The 20,966-nt window shown below is 37.4% G+C and overlaps 1 protein-coding gene across 4 annotated transcripts in view; it reads left to right on the plus strand.

Annotated features, from left to right (window-relative positions):
* Col12a1 (collagen type XII alpha 1 chain) overlaps nucleotides 1-8,154 on the plus strand; it is a 111,042-nt gene extending 102,888 nt beyond the window's left edge. For 3 of the 4 annotated variants that reach the window (XM_015498890.2, XM_048800885.1, XM_048800955.1), the window contains 6 exons: nucleotides 1,122-1,157; nucleotides 1,266-1,332; nucleotides 2,595-2,783; nucleotides 3,703-3,771; nucleotides 4,726-4,896; nucleotides 7,119-8,154. In XM_015498890.2, coding sequence (XP_015354376.1) covers nucleotides 1,122-1,157; nucleotides 1,266-1,332; nucleotides 2,595-2,783; nucleotides 3,703-3,771; nucleotides 4,726-4,896; nucleotides 7,119-7,297 — 711 coding nt within the window. In that variant the 3' untranslated portion in view covers nucleotides 7,298-8,154. Of the gene's footprint in view, nucleotides 1-1,121; nucleotides 1,158-1,265; nucleotides 1,333-2,594; nucleotides 2,784-3,702; nucleotides 3,772-4,725; nucleotides 4,897-5,885 lie in introns of all 4 variants that reach the window. The other variant, XM_048800927.1, reaches the window with a different exon arrangement.
* Nucleotides 8,155-20,966: the final 12,812 nt, after the last annotated feature.

Genomic DNA, 20,966 nt, shown 5'->3' on the forward strand with positions numbered 1-20,966 from the left:
AAGGAACAGCATGAATGAAATCCATGAGTAAGGTTGAGTCTGGCACATGCAAGAGGTCTGGTTACCTAAAGTAAAGGAGTGAAATAGAGAGGATGAAGGATAAGGTCAGATAGTTGGTCTCGGATGACCATGTGGTCCATGTAGCCCATGAGAGGGAATTCTTTTATTCCAAATGTGATAGTAAGCTCTTGGAGCCAAAGGAGTGAAACATATGATCCAATTTTCCCAAACAAACAAACACCCCTACCCCTCCAACATCATTCTGGCTTCTGGTGTGGAGAAAAGACTGCCAAGGGACAATATGGGAGGAAGGGAGAATAATTAGGAGGCTATTGGCAAAGCTAAGGTAAGAATCTTATTTTAGACTACAGTGGTTTCCATGGTGATGGCAAGAAGTGGTTTGGTTTGGGATATTATCTGAACATCCAATTTGCAGCGATTTGTATGTTTCTCCTATGATAGCAGTTGGCAGCCTGGAAATTTGTAACTTGAAAGACGAAAACTTTATGCCTTCTAAGGAAAACTTTCCCTCAAGATTTCTCATAGCCAGTCAGAGGCTGGTGACTGAGTAGAGGCAAAGATTCTATGGTTGTGTGTGAAGGTGAGACTACCTGGATGGAGTTATTTAATAAGGAAGACACCTGGTTCCTTTTCTACCCAATATATGAATATTCATAAGAAGAAGCTCGAGTTACATATTTAGCTGGGAGGCTGACAAATGCCTACTGGTTCTTTGTGGAACTGAAAGGACATTCCACAATAACCAGCTGAGCCAGTCAGCCATGATAATGTTAAGTATGATGGCATAGCACAGGCTTCATGTGTATTTCAGTTCCAAGGCTGCATTATGAATGACATTATAAAATGTCATTTACACTTGGCATAACTTTAACATTGCAAATAAAATATGCATCTGGGCACTGTTTTGGAAAGCATGTGTTTCCAAGAGAGAGAAAATGATACTCCTTTTTACAGAAAAGAAAAACTTGAGTGATATGGATATGCATGTGATGATGATAGTTTGCTCATTCATTAGACAATAGACTGAGCTCTCTTTTTACATCACACATCGTTTAGACCATAGTTATAAGTTTCTAATACATGAAATTTCTATATTTTAGGGTCCATCTGGGTTAAAAGGAGAGAAAGGCGATAGGGTATGTATTTCTTAACATTTGGTGCTCATGTTTATTTTCTGTGTTAAACATTGAAGCCTGAAACTCTAGAAATAATATGCTAATGATTCTCTTGATTTCATTAAAAAGGGAGACATCGCTTCCCAGAACATGATGCGAGCAGTTGCAAGACAAGTCTGTGAACAATTGATAAGTGGTAAAATTTATTTCCTTTTTATTCTGTGAATGATTTAAAAAATATTTGCAGGAATGCAGAGTTTGAGCCATACACTTTCTAAGTGAATATGTTTCTATTTAATTTTTGACGGGCTCTGGTTTTTACACTGTGTCAGTTTTGTATCTGATTAGATAAACCTAATGAGATTTTAAAGATTGTCATTAAGGTAAAATAGTAACTCAAGACAATATAATAATAGTCTGTTATTTCTATATTCAGTCTGATAACAAAATCATATTTTAAAAGGGCTTTTTAGTTTCCGAGTTAGAATTTTTAGTGAGCTTCATCATGGTATATCCAGAAGCAGCAAAGATTTTAAGTATTAAGACGCTGAAAACATTTCAGCTACAACCTTTAAGTTATTCTGTGACCTTAAAGAAGGAGGCCCACTAAGATTAACTGGATCATAGAAAGTTAATTTTGGTGGGAACTTTTTCCTTGCCCCTATTTTTCACAGACTCTATGTCATAAGGCCTATTCAATAATAAAGCTCAGTTTCTGCAGACTGAGTGCAAGCTTTAAACTCAGGGTTCCACCTTTGGGAGGTTTTATGGTGTTTCTTGAAAGTGTGGTCCTGAGGACACTGACCTTAAAATCACTTATGTTGTTTGCTAGAAATGATAGCTTCTGGGCCGTGGCATAAACCTAGTCAATCATTATCTGGAGATGAGGCCCAGAGATGTCTATTTTTCAGGGTCTTGCTAAGTTGCTTTGGGTCTTGCTAAATTGCTGAGGCTGGCCTTGAAATTGCAATCCTCCTGTCTCAGCCTCCTGAGTCACTGGGATTGCAGGCACGTGACACCATTTCCAGTGATGTATCTTACAGGCGATTCTAATATGCACCCAAACCTGATTATCATTGCCTTAGATTCATACAAATATGGTATAATTTCTTAATTTGAAAAATATTCTATTTTGAGTGACATCAGATGGAGCATCTCAAGTCTTTATTTCAGAGCCATGTTAATCTTTAAGGACTCTTTTATACTGATAGTAGTGCTTGCAGTTTATAGGTCAGCTTCTTTGGAAATGATTACTTATCACAGATCATTTTGTATTGGGTGACTAGCATGTCTAGTTTTATTTTTGGTATTTTAATTAGAATGTTTCCTGGAGGTAAGAGGTATGGAGATGGATTTTACTAGACACAAAAAGAAAACAACTTCACTTTCTCACCCCTCCTTGGAGATAGGGACCAGTGCATTGGATTTCTTACTAATAAGCCGAATTTCTCTTTGCAGGCCAGATGAGCAGATTCAACCAGATGCTGAATCAGATTCCAAATGATTACCATTCCAATCGTAACCAGCCAGGTCCACCAGGTCCCCCAGGTCCTCCTGGCAGTGCTGGAGCCAGAGGAGAACCAGGGCCCGGAGGGCGACCTGGCTTCCCAGGAACACCAGGGATGCAAGGACCCCCCGGTGAACGAGGTGGGCATTTATGGCTGCTATAGGCAGGACTTTCAAGTATAGGAACTGGGCCAGGTTAAAAGCATCTGAAGTTGCCAAGCTACTTTACCTAGTCTTATCAGGACAGTCCCTCCAAAGCCACTGTCCATGAACTGTCTCCCTCTTTAGGCAACGTGCAGGTCATAGAGATCTACATCTTGGAAGAGAGGATGCTTTGTCAGAAGATCTCAGCAGAGCTATTGTTATTTTCTGATTTTTGCTGTTCTTGTAAAGTGGGAAATTCTGTATCTTGGCAAGCTAAACCAGCACCAAAATCTTAATAATTGCTGTGACGGTGGCAAGAGCTGAGCAGCAACTGAATGCACTTAAGCAGTCTGATAGCTTTAGATCCAAATTCTTTTTGTTCCTTTATTTAGGGCTTGGCACTGATCTCATATGCTTGTTTGACTTTAATTTCATGGTAGATAAGTGTAATTGAAGGAAAAGAAAAAAAAAGATTTTCTTATTCCAGATGTTTTAGGACTTTTGGATGCCTACATCGGTCAAAAGTGTAGTTAGTGTTCAAGAGATAACTTACATATAATTTGGATGCCCTGTAGAGCTACTAAAGATTAGATACCTTTAAGATGTTTTTCAACAATTTATAACTACTTATTCAAAATTTCTGTTCTTAGTTACTATTTAGAGATATATTAGACATGTTTGTTTCCTTCAAATAATTTTCCCCCTGTTTTGTAGCCAGATTTGTTTCTTGGCCATGAATCTGGAATTACCCAAATGTCTAGAAAGAATTTGGCTTGAAGACTGAACTTCTTTGAAAAATTATGTTCTGCTTTCACTAAGGGAATGAATTACTTGAACCAAGTATTATCATGTAAGATGAAAACTCCATGTTCCGTATAATGCTTCCCTGTGCTTTCCTCTTCTTATTTTTCCTTAGGATTGCCAGGGGAGAAAGGAGAAAGGGGTATTGGATCTCCAGGACCTCGAGGGCTGCCTGGCCCCCCAGGTAGGTTTGCTAGTATTCAAGTGGGTAAGGATCATAGATGCTAAGAAAGTACCCAGTCCCCAAGAGACCCATGTCACCTCATTAACTTCAGGCATGTGTACCACATGATATATCTTTTAGCAAAAAATTCAACCTGTATAGCTCCTGTTACAAAAATGAGCAAGTTCTATTAGGCAATTACTATAACTGTAATATTTGAGGGTATGAGTTTTAGTGATACAGAAGGCTACTATTTTCATTTTTAGGGAATTCCTATTTGTTTTGTTTGCCTTCTCATCCTTTTTAAGGATATTTACTAGACTGGGAAAAATGTATTTCTTACTAAAAGCCTCGATACATTGCAAAATTTCATGTACAGCTTCTAATACTTTGCAAAGAAATAACAGTAGTCTGGTTGTTTATGCATTTGGTTTGCTATGTTGAAAATTATTTTTTCTTCATTATAAGATTTGTGAGACCCTTGCAACCAAGGTTAGCTCCATGGATGAATTTTTACATTTATGTTAACCATAACTATCACTTGATCCAGACATAACATTGCTGTCTTCGCATAGTCTGGCAGTGTGGAGCAGACACTCCAGTGTCTTCATGGCAGTCCAGAGTGGCTGCCTAGTAGAGGTGTTTCCTTCAGGTGTGCTTATCTCTGTGAGAGTGGGAGCAAACCTGAGAACTCACTGATGGCTTTGTTTGGCTGAATTCTTGCTGAATCAGTTTTCCTTTAATGAAATTGTTGAAGTTGTAGATTTCTGGCATTAACTCTTGATGAGTCACTGGCAAGAAAGTTCCACCAAGCTTTGGTTCATATTAGGGGTTTCTTAAGGAAATATTTTCTTACCATGCACTAACAAATAGTCTCAAGTCAGTGGAGGTATAATTTCTTAATTTTTTAGTGATACTTTAAGTATTGCTGACTGCCTCAGGAGGGGAAATATATTTGTTTTAACTCCACCCTAGGTCCACAAGGAGAATCCAGAACTGGTCCACCAGGGTCCACAGGTTCAAGAGGTCCTCCTGGTCCCCCAGGTCGTCCTGGAAACTCAGGTATCCGAGGACCCCCAGGTCCTCCTGGATACTGTGATTCATCCCAGTGTGCCAGCATCCCATACAATGGGCAAGGCTATCCAGGTATGTTGTTGCCATTGTAGGAACCCAGTTTTCCTGAAGTGAAGACCCTATATGGAAATGAAGGATTGAAGGAAGGTTGATGTGAGGATTTCTTGAAGATATCAACTCTTTCAATTCTGTATTTTGATTAAGAATAGAGCTGTCTTCTAAAGCCTAAAACATCTTACTGTTAGACTTCAAATAATGATTTTCTCCTTCTATATTTCTATGTTTACCAAATCACATCATAAACCTCTCCTTATCTCTTATGGGAGTTTGAAGAATGTTAATTGACCAATTGACTTTTTTTTTAAAATATAAAGGATTTGTTGAATATAATAGTAGAATCCCAAGAATGTATATAAAATTTGTTGTGGGAGTCTAAATTTGTAGGCAAACTATTTGGTAATATAGTGCAGACAAGGGAAAATAATTCTTCATCCCACATTGTCTATGGAATTAATACTTAATAAAAATCTGGGACTGATTTTTTGAAAAAGGATTGTTTGAAATTCTAGTGTTTGACAGGTATAAGAGGGCAGAAGTCTCTTATGGCTGACTTTGGAGAAAATGAGGACTGGGAGATAGGCTGATCTGGATACAAAATAGTTATGCAGTGGTCAACAGTGACTTTTTCATTAGTGCACCCTTGAGCATCTTGCAAGTTTTAAAAATGATACTGCTGTTTGATATGGTTTGCTACTAGCAAATAGTGCATGAGTAGTTGAATATCTAAATATCTATATATCTATATATTTATGTGCATAATTACATGTAACTGGAAGTAAGAGTGAATAATGTATATTTCTCATGCAACGTATTTACAAAATTACAATTTAATTTTTTATAAAATAAATTTAAATTACCAGTGCCTATGGCATGTGTGATGACAGAATATATGGATATATATATATGTATATTTTAACCATACATACTTAGATGGATGTTTATATATATATTTTTGCATAGTAATTCAACTTTTAAAAACTATCATCTTTGACCTGTTTCAGGTTCCGGCTAACAAATTTTCTAAGTCGCCAGTGCTGCTTACAGTTTGAATACATGAAAATCCTGTTTCTGAGATGTTTGCGCACGTGCTTATTAGAAAATGAGTCTGTATGGAAATCTCACCACAGATATGGTTAACGAACTGGGTAGACATCATAAAGGAGGGTGGAGACTCTTTATACTAACTTGAATGAGACAAAAGCAGTGGTGTCAGCCTGATGCATTTCAGTAATAATGTAGAAAAATATTTTTTTTTAACGAAGTTCAAACACACAGCCATGAAGAGCATCAGTTTTGAAAGAGATGCCTAATAAAACTACTAACCAGCGAAGACTATGCCATTTTAGGAAAAACAATTAACCTGGTTAAAGAGAAAAGTCTTTTGTAAATAATAAACTAATTGTGGCTTGTAAATGATTTGTATGTAATCCTGTCCACTAAAATTACTTAACAATTCTACAAAAGCTTCTGCATCAAAGCCTGCTGCTTGCTCTATGCCGGAATAACACCGAATGGAATCTCCTCATCTCTTGCTTGTTAGCAATGTGTCTGATTCAGGGCATGTGACCTTTTTAGTGTTTTTTTTTTTTCTTTTTTTGTACTGTGTACTCTCATTTGGGTTTTGTAACTGCAATTTTCAAACCAAAGTTTAAAGTCACCTATTTTTTTTTCCTGTTTTGTTGTAGTCACTGGTGTTTCTTACCCACTAGCCATAACTGAGTCTGTGTGAGGGACAGACACAGGAAATGTCATGTACTGTATATTACCTGGTGATGGTTGATTTTCACCTCCAGAGTTCAGTTTCTAGGAGTCAATAAAACTTATCTTCACCTCCTCATTTTTCCAAGTTGTTCTTTGACTTGAGGAGTTTGAAGTTGGGGATTTGCGAAAATCCTACCTACGTATTGTGTTTACAATTCTTTGGCCCAGTCTCTGGTCCTTCCCAGGTATTTGTGCAATGATTGTATTTACTGCTGGATCTCTGAAGGTTTCTTTTTCTTTTTTTTTTTTCCTTAAAGTGCCATTTCATTATTTGATCACCAAATTCTCTTTGCCAATGGAAGTAATCAGAGCATTGTAATTTATCTATTTATGGTATTGAGGTTAAGACTGGAGTGCCATCACTGCCGGTGATGATTTAGCTTTTGCTGTGTGTGTGTGTCTGTGTGTGTGTGTGTGTGTGTGTGTGTGTGTGCCTTCCGATCATGCCATAACTGTGATGTTGAATCGGACAGAGCCCTACGTGCCCGAGGGCGGGGCCTACCTGCCTGAGCGCGAGCCCTTCATCGTGCCCGTGGAGCCCGAGAGAACCGCGGAATACGAAGACGACTACGGCGCCGCCGAAGATCCTGCGGGAGAGCAGCCTCAGCACGCGCGTTGGCGGCGTGCTGCGCTGCGCGGCCCGGGGCAGTGAACCTGAGACTGCGCGCCGCCTGCTAGGCAGGGGGTGGGGGAGGTGTTGGGATTCTCATTTACAGGTCAGATACAGCAATGTATGTCTTCTGTGATGTTTTCTCCGGCGTTGCTTCATCCACGAGTAACCTTTCTGACTGTAGAGAACCTTGTTTCTGCAGGAAGTCTATCTTGCGACACTCATTTCTGTAGGCATCTATGCCCTTGCCCTTAAAATGCTTGCAAAATGCCTTGTTCACCAAAGCTGCGAGGAGAGAACGTGCCCTGCGCGGGCAGCCTCAGTGAAACTCTTTGATTAAGCAGTAAATCTGGAACCCTGAGCTGCTGTGTATTTAGAGAGGGCAGTTTAGCTTTCCCAATAATTATCTGCAATTTAATTACACCACAATTCAAGAAATTCCCCTCCTAAAATCAGAAAAGGGTGAAAGTTGAGCTCCATTTTAATTTTTGGTCTTCCTCTTCTATCTTCTGTTATACATTAGGGCACAGAATGCTCTTACACATCTCCTTTATAAAGCAACCACAAATCTTAAGTTCCATAACTGAAGCTATTGTATCAACTGGATACAGTTCCATATTGCCGTAAACTTCCCTGTTTTAGACACACTAACATTTATGCCAAATTGCAGATTATTCTGCAGAGATGGAATTGCATGTTTGTGTTGTATATTTAGTATGAACTTTTTTTCAGAACATAATGTTTCTTAGTTATCAAAAGCAGTTGGAAAATGTTTGCAAGACTATGAACATAGAATTGCTGCTTTTATATTTTAACTGCAGATTGTGAATTTCACTGCCTTATATTATTTATTTCTGAAACAAAAGAGGCATTTTTCAATAAAACTACTGAAAATTTCACATGGTATGTTTTTTTTTTTCTTTGAAGAGCTTTTGGACCACTCAGGCAGTTGTTACAACAAACAAACTCATATCCTTGGATACACACTGTTACAAATCTTGCTAATACTATTAAATTATGCTAAATAACTTTAGATTTTTAATGATATGGTGAAGTCATAGAAACAGAGTGGTGAGAACCTTAAAAAGCCCAGCAGATTCCAAAGGCTTTATTAGGAATGTGTGGGTTGGTGGAAAACAAATAAGTATCCTAGGAGACCCCAAACAACCAAATAATCTCTAACATCCCACATGATTTTGCATGCATTTAATTACTTTCCTATACTATGCTTTGCCCAATCACAAATTTAGTTGCAAAAAGGGAAATTCCTTAATGGAAAATTTTATAGTTAGTGATGTATTTCTTTTCCACTTACAAATGTTATGCAACCATTTTCAATATCATAGAAAACAATGTAAATGTTAGCTTGAAAAACATCAGTTGAAGAGAGTGAGAAGAAATAGAAAGTTTTCCACAAAACAAAACATCTGAATTAAGTATTTCCTGGAGTCCAATATCAAAAGGAAGAGATGATACATGAGTGTATTACATTTAGGAGGTTTCAAGCACGTCAATAAACATAGCAATCACCTGCAATTCTCAACATGTTCACTTTTACAACTAGAAGAGACCACTGAGATTATCCCAGTCCAACTCTTTGACCTGCATATAATAAGAAACATACTAATTAGTATCAGAATAAGACTGAGACTCTACCCCTTGTGGTTCTTAATCTAGTTTATCACCTGATGTTCTTCAGCTCCCACTCCTGAACCCTTACTTTCTGGATAGGAGTTTTCAAACCTCAAAGGTCTCTCAATTTATTTTATTAGCTCCTGATTCACTTGGTTTTCTGATGTTCCTTGCTGAAGAGCCCCTGTATGAGAAGCCTGAAAATGGTTCCTCATGCCATTCACTCATGAGTTCCCAGAGAGCCTCGTGGATTTGAGGCACAAAAGAACTACTGGCTAGATGGGGTTTGATTGGCAGCTCACTGCTTCCCTACATTCAAGCTGGTGCTGGGAGAGGGAAATGGAGGATAGGGCATTCCTAACCAGGGGCTAAGCAGGAAATAACTAAGGTGCATTTTTAAAATTTATTTATTGGTTCTAATTTGTTATACATGACAGCAGAATGCATTTCAATTCATAGTACATATATAGAGCACATTTTTTCATGTCTCTGGTTGTACACAAAGTAGAGTCACACTATTCGCGTCTTCTTACATGTACTTGGGATAATGATGTCCATCTCATCCCCCCATCTTTCCTACCCCCATACCCCCTCTTTTCTCCTCCCTCCCTATCTAAAGTTTTGCCCTATCTAAAGTTCCTCCATTCCTCCAAGCTCTGCCCTCCACCCCCATTATGAATCAGCATTTGGCCTTTGGGTTTTTGGGATTGGCTTACTTCATTTAGCATTATATTCTCCAATTTCATCCATTTACCTGCAAAGGCCATGATTTTATTCTCTTTTAATGCTGAGTAATATTCCATTGTGTATATATACACCACAATTTCTTTATCCATTCATCTATTGAAGGACATCTAGGTTGGTTCCACAATTTAGCTATTGTGAATTGTGCTGCTATAAACATTGGTGTGGTTGCATCACTATAGTATGCTGTTTTTAAGTTTCTTTGGGTATAAACCAAGGAGTGGAATAGCTGGATCAAATGGTGGTTCCATTCCAAGTTTTCCAAGGAATCTCCATACTGCTTTTCAGATTGGTTGTACCAATTTGCAGTCCCACCAGCAGTGTATGAATGTGCCTTTTCCCCAAATCCTTGCCAATACTTATTGTTGTTTGTATCCTTGATAACTGCCATTCTGACTGAAGTGAGATGAAATCTTTCAGTTTTACATTTCTCTAATTGCTAGAGATGTTGAATATTTTTTCATATATTTGTTGATTGATTGTATATTATCTTCTGAGAAGTGTTCAGTTCTGTAGCCCATTTATTGATTGGGTTACTTGTTTTTTTGGTGTCAAGTTTTTTGAGTTCTTTACATATCCTAGAGATAGTGCTCTCTCTGATGTGCATGTGGTAAAAATTTGCTCTCTCTTCACCTCACTGATTGTTTCTTTTGTGAAGAAGCTTTTCATTTCATTTCATTTATTTATTCTTGACTTTATTTCTTGCACTATAGGAGTATTGTTAAGAAAGGCGGACCTAATCTGACATGATGAAGATTTGGGCCTAGTTTTTCTTCTATTAGGTGCAGGGTCTCTGGTCTAATTCCTAGGTCCTTGATCCACACTGAGTTGAGTTTTGTTCATGGCGAGAGATGGGGGCTTAATTTCATCTTGCTGCATATGGATTTTCAGTTTTCCCAGAACCATTTATTGAAGAGGCTATTTTTTTCCATTATATGTTTTTGGTGCCTTTGTCTAGTACGAGATAACTGTATTTATGTGGATTTGTCTCTGTGTCCTCTATCTGTACCATAGGTCTAACAGGTCTATTTTGGTGCCAGTAAAATGCCATTTTTTGTTACTATTGCTCTGTAGAATAGTTTAATGTCTGGTTTAGTGATGCTACCTGCTTCACTCTTCTTGCTAAGGATTGATTTAGCTATTCTGGGTTTCTTATTTTTCCAGATGAATTTCATGATTGATTGCTTTTTCTATTTTTATGAGGAATGCCACAGGGATTTTGGTTGGAATTTCATTAAGTCTGTATAGTGCTTTTGGTAGTATGGTCATTTTGACAATATTAGTTCTGCCTATCCAAGAACAAGGGAGATCTTTCCATTTTCTAAGGTCTTCTTTAATTTCTTTCTTTAGCATTTTGTAATTGTCATTGTAGAGGTCTTCCACCTCTTTCATTAAGTCAATTCCCAACTATTTTATTTTATCTTTTTGAGGCTGTTGTAAATGGGGGTATAGTTTCTCTTTCAGAGGATTTGTCGCTGATGTATAGAAATGCCTTTGATATATGGGTGTTAATTTTTTAAAAATATTTATTTATTTTTTTAGTTATCCGCAGACACAACATCTTTGTTGGTATGTGGTGCTGAGGATCGAACCCGGGCCGCACGCATGCCAGACGAGCGCGCTACCACTTGAGCCACATCCCCAGCCCTGGGTGTTAATTTTATATCCCGCTACTTTGCTGAATTCATTTATTAGTTCTATAAGTTTTCTGGTGGAATTTTTTGGGTCTTCTAGGTATAGAATCATGTAGCTGCCAAAGAGTGATAGTTTGAGTTCTTCTTTTCCTCTCCCTATTCCTTTAATTTCTTTTATCTGTCTAATTGTTCTGGCTAGAATTTCAAGACCTACATTAAATAGAAGTGGTGAAAGAGGACATCCCTGTCTTGTTCCAGTTTTTAGAGGGAATGCTTTCAATTTTTTTCCACTTAGATTGATGTTGGCCTTGGTTTAGCAGAAACATCCTTTAAAATGTTGAGATATGTTCCTATTATCCCTAGTTTTTCTAGTGTTTTGAACATTGAGGAGTGCTGTATTTTGTTGAATGCTTTTTCTGCATCTATTGAGATGATCATATGATTCTTTAAGTCTATTGATATGATGAATTACATTTATTGATTTTTGAATGTTGAACCAACCTTGCATCCTTGGGCTGAACCCCACTTGATTGTGATGCACTATCTTTTAAATATGTTTTTGTATTTGATTTGCCAGAATTTTATTGAGAAGTTTTGCATCTATGTTCATTAGAGAATATTGGTCTGAAGTTTTCTTTCTTTGATGTGTCTCTGTCTGGTTTTGGAATCAGGGTGATATTGACCTCATAGAATGAATTTGGAAGTGTTCCCTCTTTTTCTATTTCATGGAATAATTTGAGGAGTATTGGTATTAGTTCTTCTTTGAAGGTCTTGTAGAACTCAGCTGTGTATCCATCTGGTCCTGGGCTTTTCTTGGTTGGTAGGCTTCTGATTGCATCTTCTCTTTCATTGCTTGAAATTGATCTGTTTAACTGTGTATATCATTGTGATTCAGTTTGGGCAAATCATATGACTCTAGAAATTTGTTGATTCCTTCGATATTTTCTATTTTATTGTAGTACAAATTTTTAAAATAATTTCTAATTATCTTCTGTTATTTCTGTAGTGTCTGTTGTGATATTTCCTTTTTCATCACATATGTTAGTAAATTGAGTTTTCTCTCTCCTTCTCTCCATTAGCATGGCTAATGGTTTATCAATTTTATGTATTTTTTCAAAGAACCAACTTTTTGTTTTGTCAATTTTTTCAATTGTTTCTTTTGTATCAATTTCATTGAATTTAGCTTGACTAATTATTTCCTGTCTTCTACTGCTTTTGGTGTTGATTTATTCTTCTTTTTCTAGGGCTTTGAGGTGAAATATTAGGTCATTTATTTGTTGACTTTTTCTTCTTTTAAGGAATGAACTCCATGCAATGAACTTTCCTCTTAGTACTGCCTTCATAGTGTCCCAGAGATTTCAGTATGTTGTATTGGTGTTCTCATTTACCTCTGAGAATTTTTAAATTCCTTCTTTGATGTCTTCTGAAACCTGTTGTTCATTCAATAGCATATTATTGAGTCTCCAGGTGTTGGAGTAGCTTCTATTTTTACCAAGGTACATTTTATGGTTTTTATTTTCATAGTATATTTTTTCCCTTACTTATGTTTGCTAAATAATCCTCCTCCTCCTCCTTCTTTTTTTGGTACCAGGGATTGAACTCAGGGGAACTTGCCCACTGAGCCACATCCCCAGCCCTATTTTTTTTTTAATTTTATTTAGAGACAGGGTCTCACTGAGTTGCTCAGCACCTGGCTTTTTTGTTGAGGCTGGCTTTGAACTCTCAATCCACCTGCCTTAGCCTCTGAGTGGCTGGGATTACAGGTGTACATTAACCATGCCTGGCCATGTTTGCTGAATTCTATTTTAAAATTACTTTTGTAATCCTTGATTGAGCACATACTAGACTGAACTATTGAGAAGAGGCCAGATAGTCTGGGTTTTAAAACTCATGGTAAAATCCCAGGATATCACATGAATAGGCATTGGCTTATTTATTTAAATGTTCTTTGAGGGGTAAACAGTACTACTTAAAATAATTTTTCTAGCTTTTTTAATATGGAAGCATTATAAGAAATTCATTGTTTATAATTGAAATTAAGGTTGTTATTTATAAGAAAACACCTTAAAATTACTGTGGAAGTAGGTCCCAACTGCTAGTGAGGTCTATAGTGGGGAAAATTTCAAGATTTACAAATAGCATTTACACAGATCCTAATTTTCTGAGTATTTTATAGAATATTTTATTCATTAGGATTAACAATTTAGCAAGTGTAATGTAGAGGTTGCATGCGTATTTTCTCAAATACATGCATATTCATTTCTGGGTCTATAAAGAATATTCTTGTTTATGTATTTGCTCAAGTTTATGTTTTGTTTTCTGTACAAATAAGGTCAATATAATTTTCCCTAAATATTTTCTATCCATTATATCCTTTTCACTGTATTTGACACATCAGATTCTTTTTTTGCTTGTTTGTTTGCACTTATCTATATCCCAACCTGCATCTTATACCATCATATCTTCTCTCTAGTGCTCAGTTCACCCTGCATTGTTTCTTTATTAGCAAAACTAAAGTTAGGAAAGAAACGAGAATACTAAATATGCAACTCTTAATCTAACTTTAAACCACATTATTTTGAGGAAATAATGCTGTTCTTCTAAATTAAGCTTTCTCTAAGTCTCTTGGTCCCCTGGAATAATATTCTAGGCAAAACCCTCCATTGTTCCTATGAAGCTTTTTATTTTTTAAAATTATTTTTTGTTATCTATGACAGCAGAATCAATTTTGGCAAAAAATATTTACATAAACATAGAGTACATCTTGTTCTAATTTGGATCCCTGTCTTGTGGATGTATACCATGTGGAGATTCACTATGGTATATTCATATATGTACATAGGAAAATTATGTCAGATTCACTCTACGGTTTTTCCTATTCCTATACCACCTCCCTTCCCTTCATTCCCCTTTGTCTAATCCAACGAACTTCTATTCTCTCCCCGTCCCCTTGTTGTGTGTTGGCATCCACATATTGGAGAGACCATTTGGCTTTTGGCTTTTTGGGATTGGCTTATTTCACTTAGCTTGATAGTCTCCAGATCCATCCATTTGCTGGCAAATGTCATAAAGTCATTCTTCTTTATGACTGAGTAATATTTCATGACACATCAGATTCTTTCTCCTTTGGTTTTAGTCATTATTTCTCCACAATTGAAGGGATTTTGATTAAATTGTCCTCATGTGATAAGAATGCCTTATCAAGATTAGCCAATTATACAAAGAAATGTTCTGCTAACTTTTTATTTTCAAAGTCAATCATTTTTTTGTTTTTTCTTTCCACATTTTTTATTGGTGCATTATAGTTGTACATAATGGTGGGATTTGTTGTTACATATTCGTACATGCACACAATAAAACCGAGTATTTGACCAATATCACTTCCCAGCACTTCCACCTCCCTCCCCATCTTGCACCCCTTTCTTCTTTCCTTCTACTATCTCCCTTTGATTTTCATGAGATCCATGCTCAACCCCCATTTGTTTTCCTTTTCCCTCTCTAGCTTCCTCATATAAGATATACGACCCTTGACCTTCTGAGTTTGGCATATTTTGCTTAACATGATGGTCTCTAGTTACATCCATTTTTCTGCAAATGACATAATATTGTTAGGTAATAGTTGGTAATGAACAGTGGAATGCATAGCAAGGTCACAGGTTTTCTTTACATTACTCTTACAGTTTTCTTAAAGTTACTGCCAAGGTCGTAAGTAGCTAGAGTAAGTAGCTTGTAGAAAATATCCTGTAGAAAAACTATTGATACACAAACCTTAAAGAAAAACAAACAAAAGTAAAAGGAGATCATGGCAGGGGGGATACCTCATGAAAGAATGATTAATGGGACTAACTCCTGACAGGACCCATGAAGGTCAAGATAAAACTAAGAGTTATGGCACCAAGTATCATCTATCTCAGAAATGGGTATTTTTTAGGGGTACAGGTGCAATAAGGTAAGCTATTGCTGACTCCAGTAGCCCCTCTCCCCAATAGGGTGGCCTCTAAGCCACTTCTGGAGGGGACCAACTAAGGTCAAACATTCCACTGCATGACATGAAGAAGGAGTTGATCACCCGATTGACAAGGAGTGCAGAAGATGGACCCCGGTTCTCAAGGCAGCCATCAAACAAAAACACACTTGCAAGCAGCATTGTTTCCTTTGGTGTTCTCTGCCCGTGCACAGTCCAATCTCTCTCTCTCAAGAGTGCTCTTCACTTGAGCCTTACTTTACCTTTACTTAGAATAAAGTTCTTTTGCATGGCTTCTGATGTCTGACTTAAAATTTTTTTTTTCATCTTGGAGGTTTAGTTCCCTACTCTCCTGAGACAATTTCATTTTTATTTATGCCCCCCTACTCCATTGTGTATATTTACCACATTTTCTTTGTCCATTCATCTACTGATGAACATCTAGGCTGGTTCCATAGTTTGGCTATTGTGACTTGTTCTGCTATGAACAAATGTATGCATGTATAATTCTTCATGATAAAAATCTGAGGAGTGGTATAGCTGGGTCATGTGGGAGTTCCAGGCCTAGTCTTTTGAGGAAACTCCATACTGATTTCCATAGTGGTTGTACTAGTTTACAATCCCATGAACAGTATAAAAGAGTTCCTTTTTCTCCACATCCTTGCGAACATTTATTATTGTTTGTATGCTTGATGACTGTCAAAGGCAATCTTTTTAAATACGAAATAATACTGAGTCCTGAATTACCTTATAATTTAGATATGGATATTCTTCCAAGCAAACACTTACTGATCTTTTCACTCTTTGATCAGGCTGTTGAAGATTTAGGGGGAATAATCACATGCCCTCATTTTCAGGGAATTACCTGCATTCCCTATCTGCAACCCTGACCTCAATATCCAACTGTATATCCCTCCTCAAAGTTTCACAGACACTTCAAACTTAATATATCTTGTATTTGTTAGGATTAAGTTCAGCTGTAACAGAAAGCTAAAAAATGACAGTGGCTTCAAGAACTAGAAATTTCTTTATTTCTCATGTTTGAGAAGTCAAGGACCCAAGGTTTCTCTTACTGCTTTGGTCAAGTAGAGCTTATGGTCCATGATAGTCCATGGAGCTATAGTTATAATGTTCCTATTACCCTAAAGGAAGAGAAAAGGATGAGGAAAACATTCTCCTTTTTAAAAATATTTGTCCTAATTAGATAGACATAACAGCAGAATGCCTTCCGACTCATTGTATACAAATGGAGCAAACGTTCTCCTTTTAAGCATACTTCCTGCAAGTAGCAAATACAATTTATGCTACATGCTGTTAGCCAGCGCTTGGTCATTAGGTTACCTATAAAGGGAAATGAGAAATGTTACCTTTATTTTTAGTGGCCATGTGCCAAATTAAAACCAGCTACTCTATATGTAAGAAGGGTAAAGACAACTTACAGTCAACTCAAGCTTAAGTTTTTGACACAATGTCCAAATCTATATGTAACTCTGAACTTCTACAATAATTTTGAATTTATTACAGACCTTGGGATTTTTTTTTAACATGATTAAATAATTAGGTCTCCTAATGGTCTCCCTTCCTGGAGCCTGGACTCCCCTCAAAATGGTCTTCTCCACAGATCTAAGAGTGATTCATTTAAATGCAAGACTAATATATCTGTGTCCCTGCAGAACACACTTCAAATGGTGAACACATTTTTTCTGAAAATCTTGACTTTGTCCACTAATTCCCTGTTTGGTTTTTCTCATGAACCCTTTCACATGATGATCTAAGATTTCTCTTACATTTTTAGCAAACTCTTCTAAATCCTCAGCCTCTTCAACTAACCATCTCAGTGTGTACTAAATAGGCTCTGAAGACACTGCTGAGGCAACCAAACAATAATTGTTCCTTGTCTTACAAAGAGCCTTTATCACTGGAGGAACATGCTGACTTCCGATCACTATCACCTATTTGCTTCATGGCCACTCCATCTACTCGGTAGACACTTTAGTATGTGGTCCTCTGTGCATATCTGCCATATTCTATGGGGACTTCAATATCTATGTTGGACCTTCTCAACTTCAAAGATTTTTTTCCTTTACTCAACTTTGACTTTTCAGTCTCATCAAGGTTTAAATTTGAATTCATTACATACTGCCACCACCTTGAAAATACTATTCCAGACATTCCACCCTTTTTGACCTTCTAGTTCATCTTTCCAAATGCCCTTTTGCAACTATTCTTTAGCTTCATGGTGGCCAGATGCAGTCAACCTTCTATGTGTTCCCAACTACCAGCCCCCTCTTTGCCTTCACTTCTTATTAATTCAGCTTGTATTCCATTATACGGTAACATACCAATTATTGAACAGCCTTAATGTTAAGGGGTGACAGCACTAGTTTTATCCTCTTAACTAAAGCCTTTGTCTTCAGGTATGCTCTGTGAAAATTCTTTTTCTATCCCTTATCATACCTTGAACAGATCCCATTGCTTTTGAATTCTTTCCTCCAATTCAGTTACAATCCACCTGAAAACATTAATCTCAAATCCAGTTTAATATTTGTTATGGCTTGGATGTGAAGTGTCCTCTGAAAGCTCACAGGAGACAATGCAAGAAGGTTTGGAAGAGAAATGACTGGATTATAGCCATAGCCTGTATAGTGGTAAGATATGGCTGGAGGAGGTAGGAATTGGGGCATGGCTTTGGGTATATTATATTTGTATCTGGAGAGTGGAGTTTCTCTCTCTGCTTCCTGATCACCGTGATGTGAGCTGCTTTCCTCTGCCACCCTCTCCTGCCATGATGTTCAATCTCATCTAGAGCCCACGGAATGGAGCTGGCCTTCTATGGACCAAAACCTCTGAAACCTGAGCCCTCAAATAAACTTTTCCTTCACTATAGTTGTTCTGGTTGGGTCCTTTAGCGAAAAAGTTGACTAAAACAATATTCTCTTTCCTTTCTATCTTAAAGCCAGACCTGAGACTACTTAGGGGCTTGGACTGTAAAAAGATGGCATGTCAACTCTTTCAGTCTAGCTTCTCCAGGGTTCAGGACTGAGCAAGGTTTAAATTAATTAAAACCTTGGTGAGACTGAGAAGTCAAAGTTGAGTAAAGGAAAAATCTTTGAAGTTGAGAAGGTTCAACATAGATATTGAAGTCCTCCCAGAATACGGCAGATGCTGGGGTAAGAAAAGCATGAAGGACCACATAAGTGTCTACTGATTGGACAGAGTGGCCATGAAGCAACTAAGTGATAGTAATGGGAAGTCAGCATGATCCTCCAATGATCATGTCCATTTAATCTGTGCCACTGGTATCCTCTGTTAGATGTCAATGCTTACAAAGTGGCTAATGCTGCCACTCTCTCAGGAGTTTGTGTATGATTTTCAGGGGTTCTACAGGGTCTCTGTTCATTGCCCATTTGTTTACAAAATGACCTCTCCCAATGCCCACTCAGCTTTTACTTCCATGGAATACTTCACAGCTACCTATTGCTTAGGTCCTCTCCCCTGACCTGAAGTCCTCTTAGGAGGGATTACTGCAAAATGACCCAAATCTGGTTAACTTCTAAGTGTCCATTTGACCACAGAAGACTCAGGTATACTTGTCAAGTCAAATGAAAAAAAGTATTTCTCCACAAATGCTCCCTACCTTTGCCTCGTTGGGTCTTATTCAATACATAGGCACATAGGTTAGGTCAGCAGATCTATTGTGTCAAAGATATCCACCTACAAATTAACATCCCATCCCTCAATCTTTACCAGTGATACTCTTTTTACCCCAAAGTAATTCACTTGGGTGAGCACTCTGTCCACAATGGAAGGTAAAAGCCACAACTGGTCCCAGAGTGATTAACCTGCTTCAGGGAATTCTTGATTCTCTGTCTTTTGCAAATATAGTCTATTTGGAGGTAAGTAAGTGATAGTTTGGATGGCAGAGCCAATTCTTTCAATTCTTAGAGATCATATGTGAATGTGCTCTGTGACTTTCATTAGAAAGCACGTAGTAGGTAATTATTGCTTACATCTTTATAACTATTTTCCCAACTTTGAGTTGAGAGGAAAAGTTCCATTTAATACCTTATTACCCAAATAAGCCAAATTACCTTGCTCCTTTATCCTTCTGTCATATTTGTGTAATAAACTCCTGATTCCAGAGTATTCCTCCTGCTTTGTCATCTGTATGGCTGTAGGAGACATTGAGCAGAGTTGAAGGAGGTCATCCATTGGGGCAGCTTATGCCTATAAGTTTATGATTACAAATCACAATTTGCTTGTCAACACTGCCCAGTAATTTGATTCATCCTATTCTTGACTATCTCCAAAAAATTTCAAACTTTCATCCTGCTTCTCATAGAAGTGGTTATGTCTATAGGAATGAGAAAGTAAATTGTAACTTCACCTTTCTACATCTGGCAACAAACCCACCTGCATCTGTATCCTTCCTTTTCTCCTGTTTCAATAAAAGGAGCATCTCATCTCCTCTCCTTGAAATCTGAATGGCTTTTAATTCCTCCTTCCCATAGGAAAAGGGTAGGCACTAATTGTTATGTGCTGTTCAAATGATACTGGGTTCTACAGTGAACATAGGAAAACATAGGCATATTATGAGGATAACATTTTTAGAATGCAAAACAGATAATAAATTAAGTGGCATAGAATATATAGTCAGAGGGTGATAAAAACTGTGAAAGAAAATAGAGCAGGGCAAGGAGAGAGAATTCTGAGTGTACAAGGTCCAAGTGCCAGTTTAGGTGGAGTTTCTAGGAACTGCTTCTTTGAGTAGAGGCCTGAGTAAAAGGTGACTGAAAGTCTGAGAGTCGGATCTGGTGACTGCATAATCTGAATGCTTTTTCAATTATAAAAATCACCATTCATATCCCTGGAGTGCTAGATCTTAACCTTGCCTATACACTGTAATTGCTTGGAGAAGTTTAAAAAAATATTCATGTCTGAATCTCACCCTCATAAATTCTGGTTAATTGTCCTGGGATGAAGACTGATGATAAAGATTTTTAAAAGCTTCTTAGGTAACAACAAAGTATAGTAAAGAGCCAAATTACTCTCTAGAGATTCTTATTCAGTATGTTGGAGATGGAGGTCCAAATAAATTTAAAACATATTCTTCAAGTGAGTCACACGATTATCTGGCATAGAAAGTTTACTTCTTTTCTCTTTGGTTTTGAGTATCATCCTTATCCCCACAATTATATTTCTAGCCCATGACACTCTTATGAGCCTTTAAGCATGTATACCCAAATGTCCTGGTATATCTCTAGTTGGATTCAGGCATTTCAAATTAGACAGAACAAAGTGTAATCCTTTGCCTTCCCCTCCATATTAGCTTTTATACAAATGTTATTATTTTTGTCTTTGTGAGGGGACACAATCATCATCTCAATTGCTTAATCCAGAAACCTTGGAAATAACATCTCCCTCATCCCATCATTTGGTCTTTTTGATCCTACCTCCTAAGCATCCTTCAGCTGTTTACCCCTCTGTCTCCCCATGTCCCTTCTCTTCCTCTAGGCCTCATTGTCTTGTTTGGACTGTGCAGCAGGCTTATATCTGATCTCTTCCATATAAATTCCTTCCAGTTTATTCTTTTCACACAATATAGCAGTCAAAATGGTAATTAAGAATGCAAATGTGGTCATATCATTGCATTCCTTAAAATCTTTTAGTGGTGCTGTCTAGAAACCTTATCAAGACTCATATGGTCTCAAGATTTGGGCTCTTCATATATATATAT

The sequence above is a fragment of the Marmota marmota genome, unplaced genomic scaffold (genome assembly GCF_001458135.2).
Source record: "Marmota marmota marmota unplaced genomic scaffold, marMar, whole genome shotgun sequence".
Classification (NCBI taxonomy): domain Eukaryota; kingdom Metazoa; phylum Chordata; class Mammalia; order Rodentia; family Sciuridae; genus Marmota; species Marmota marmota.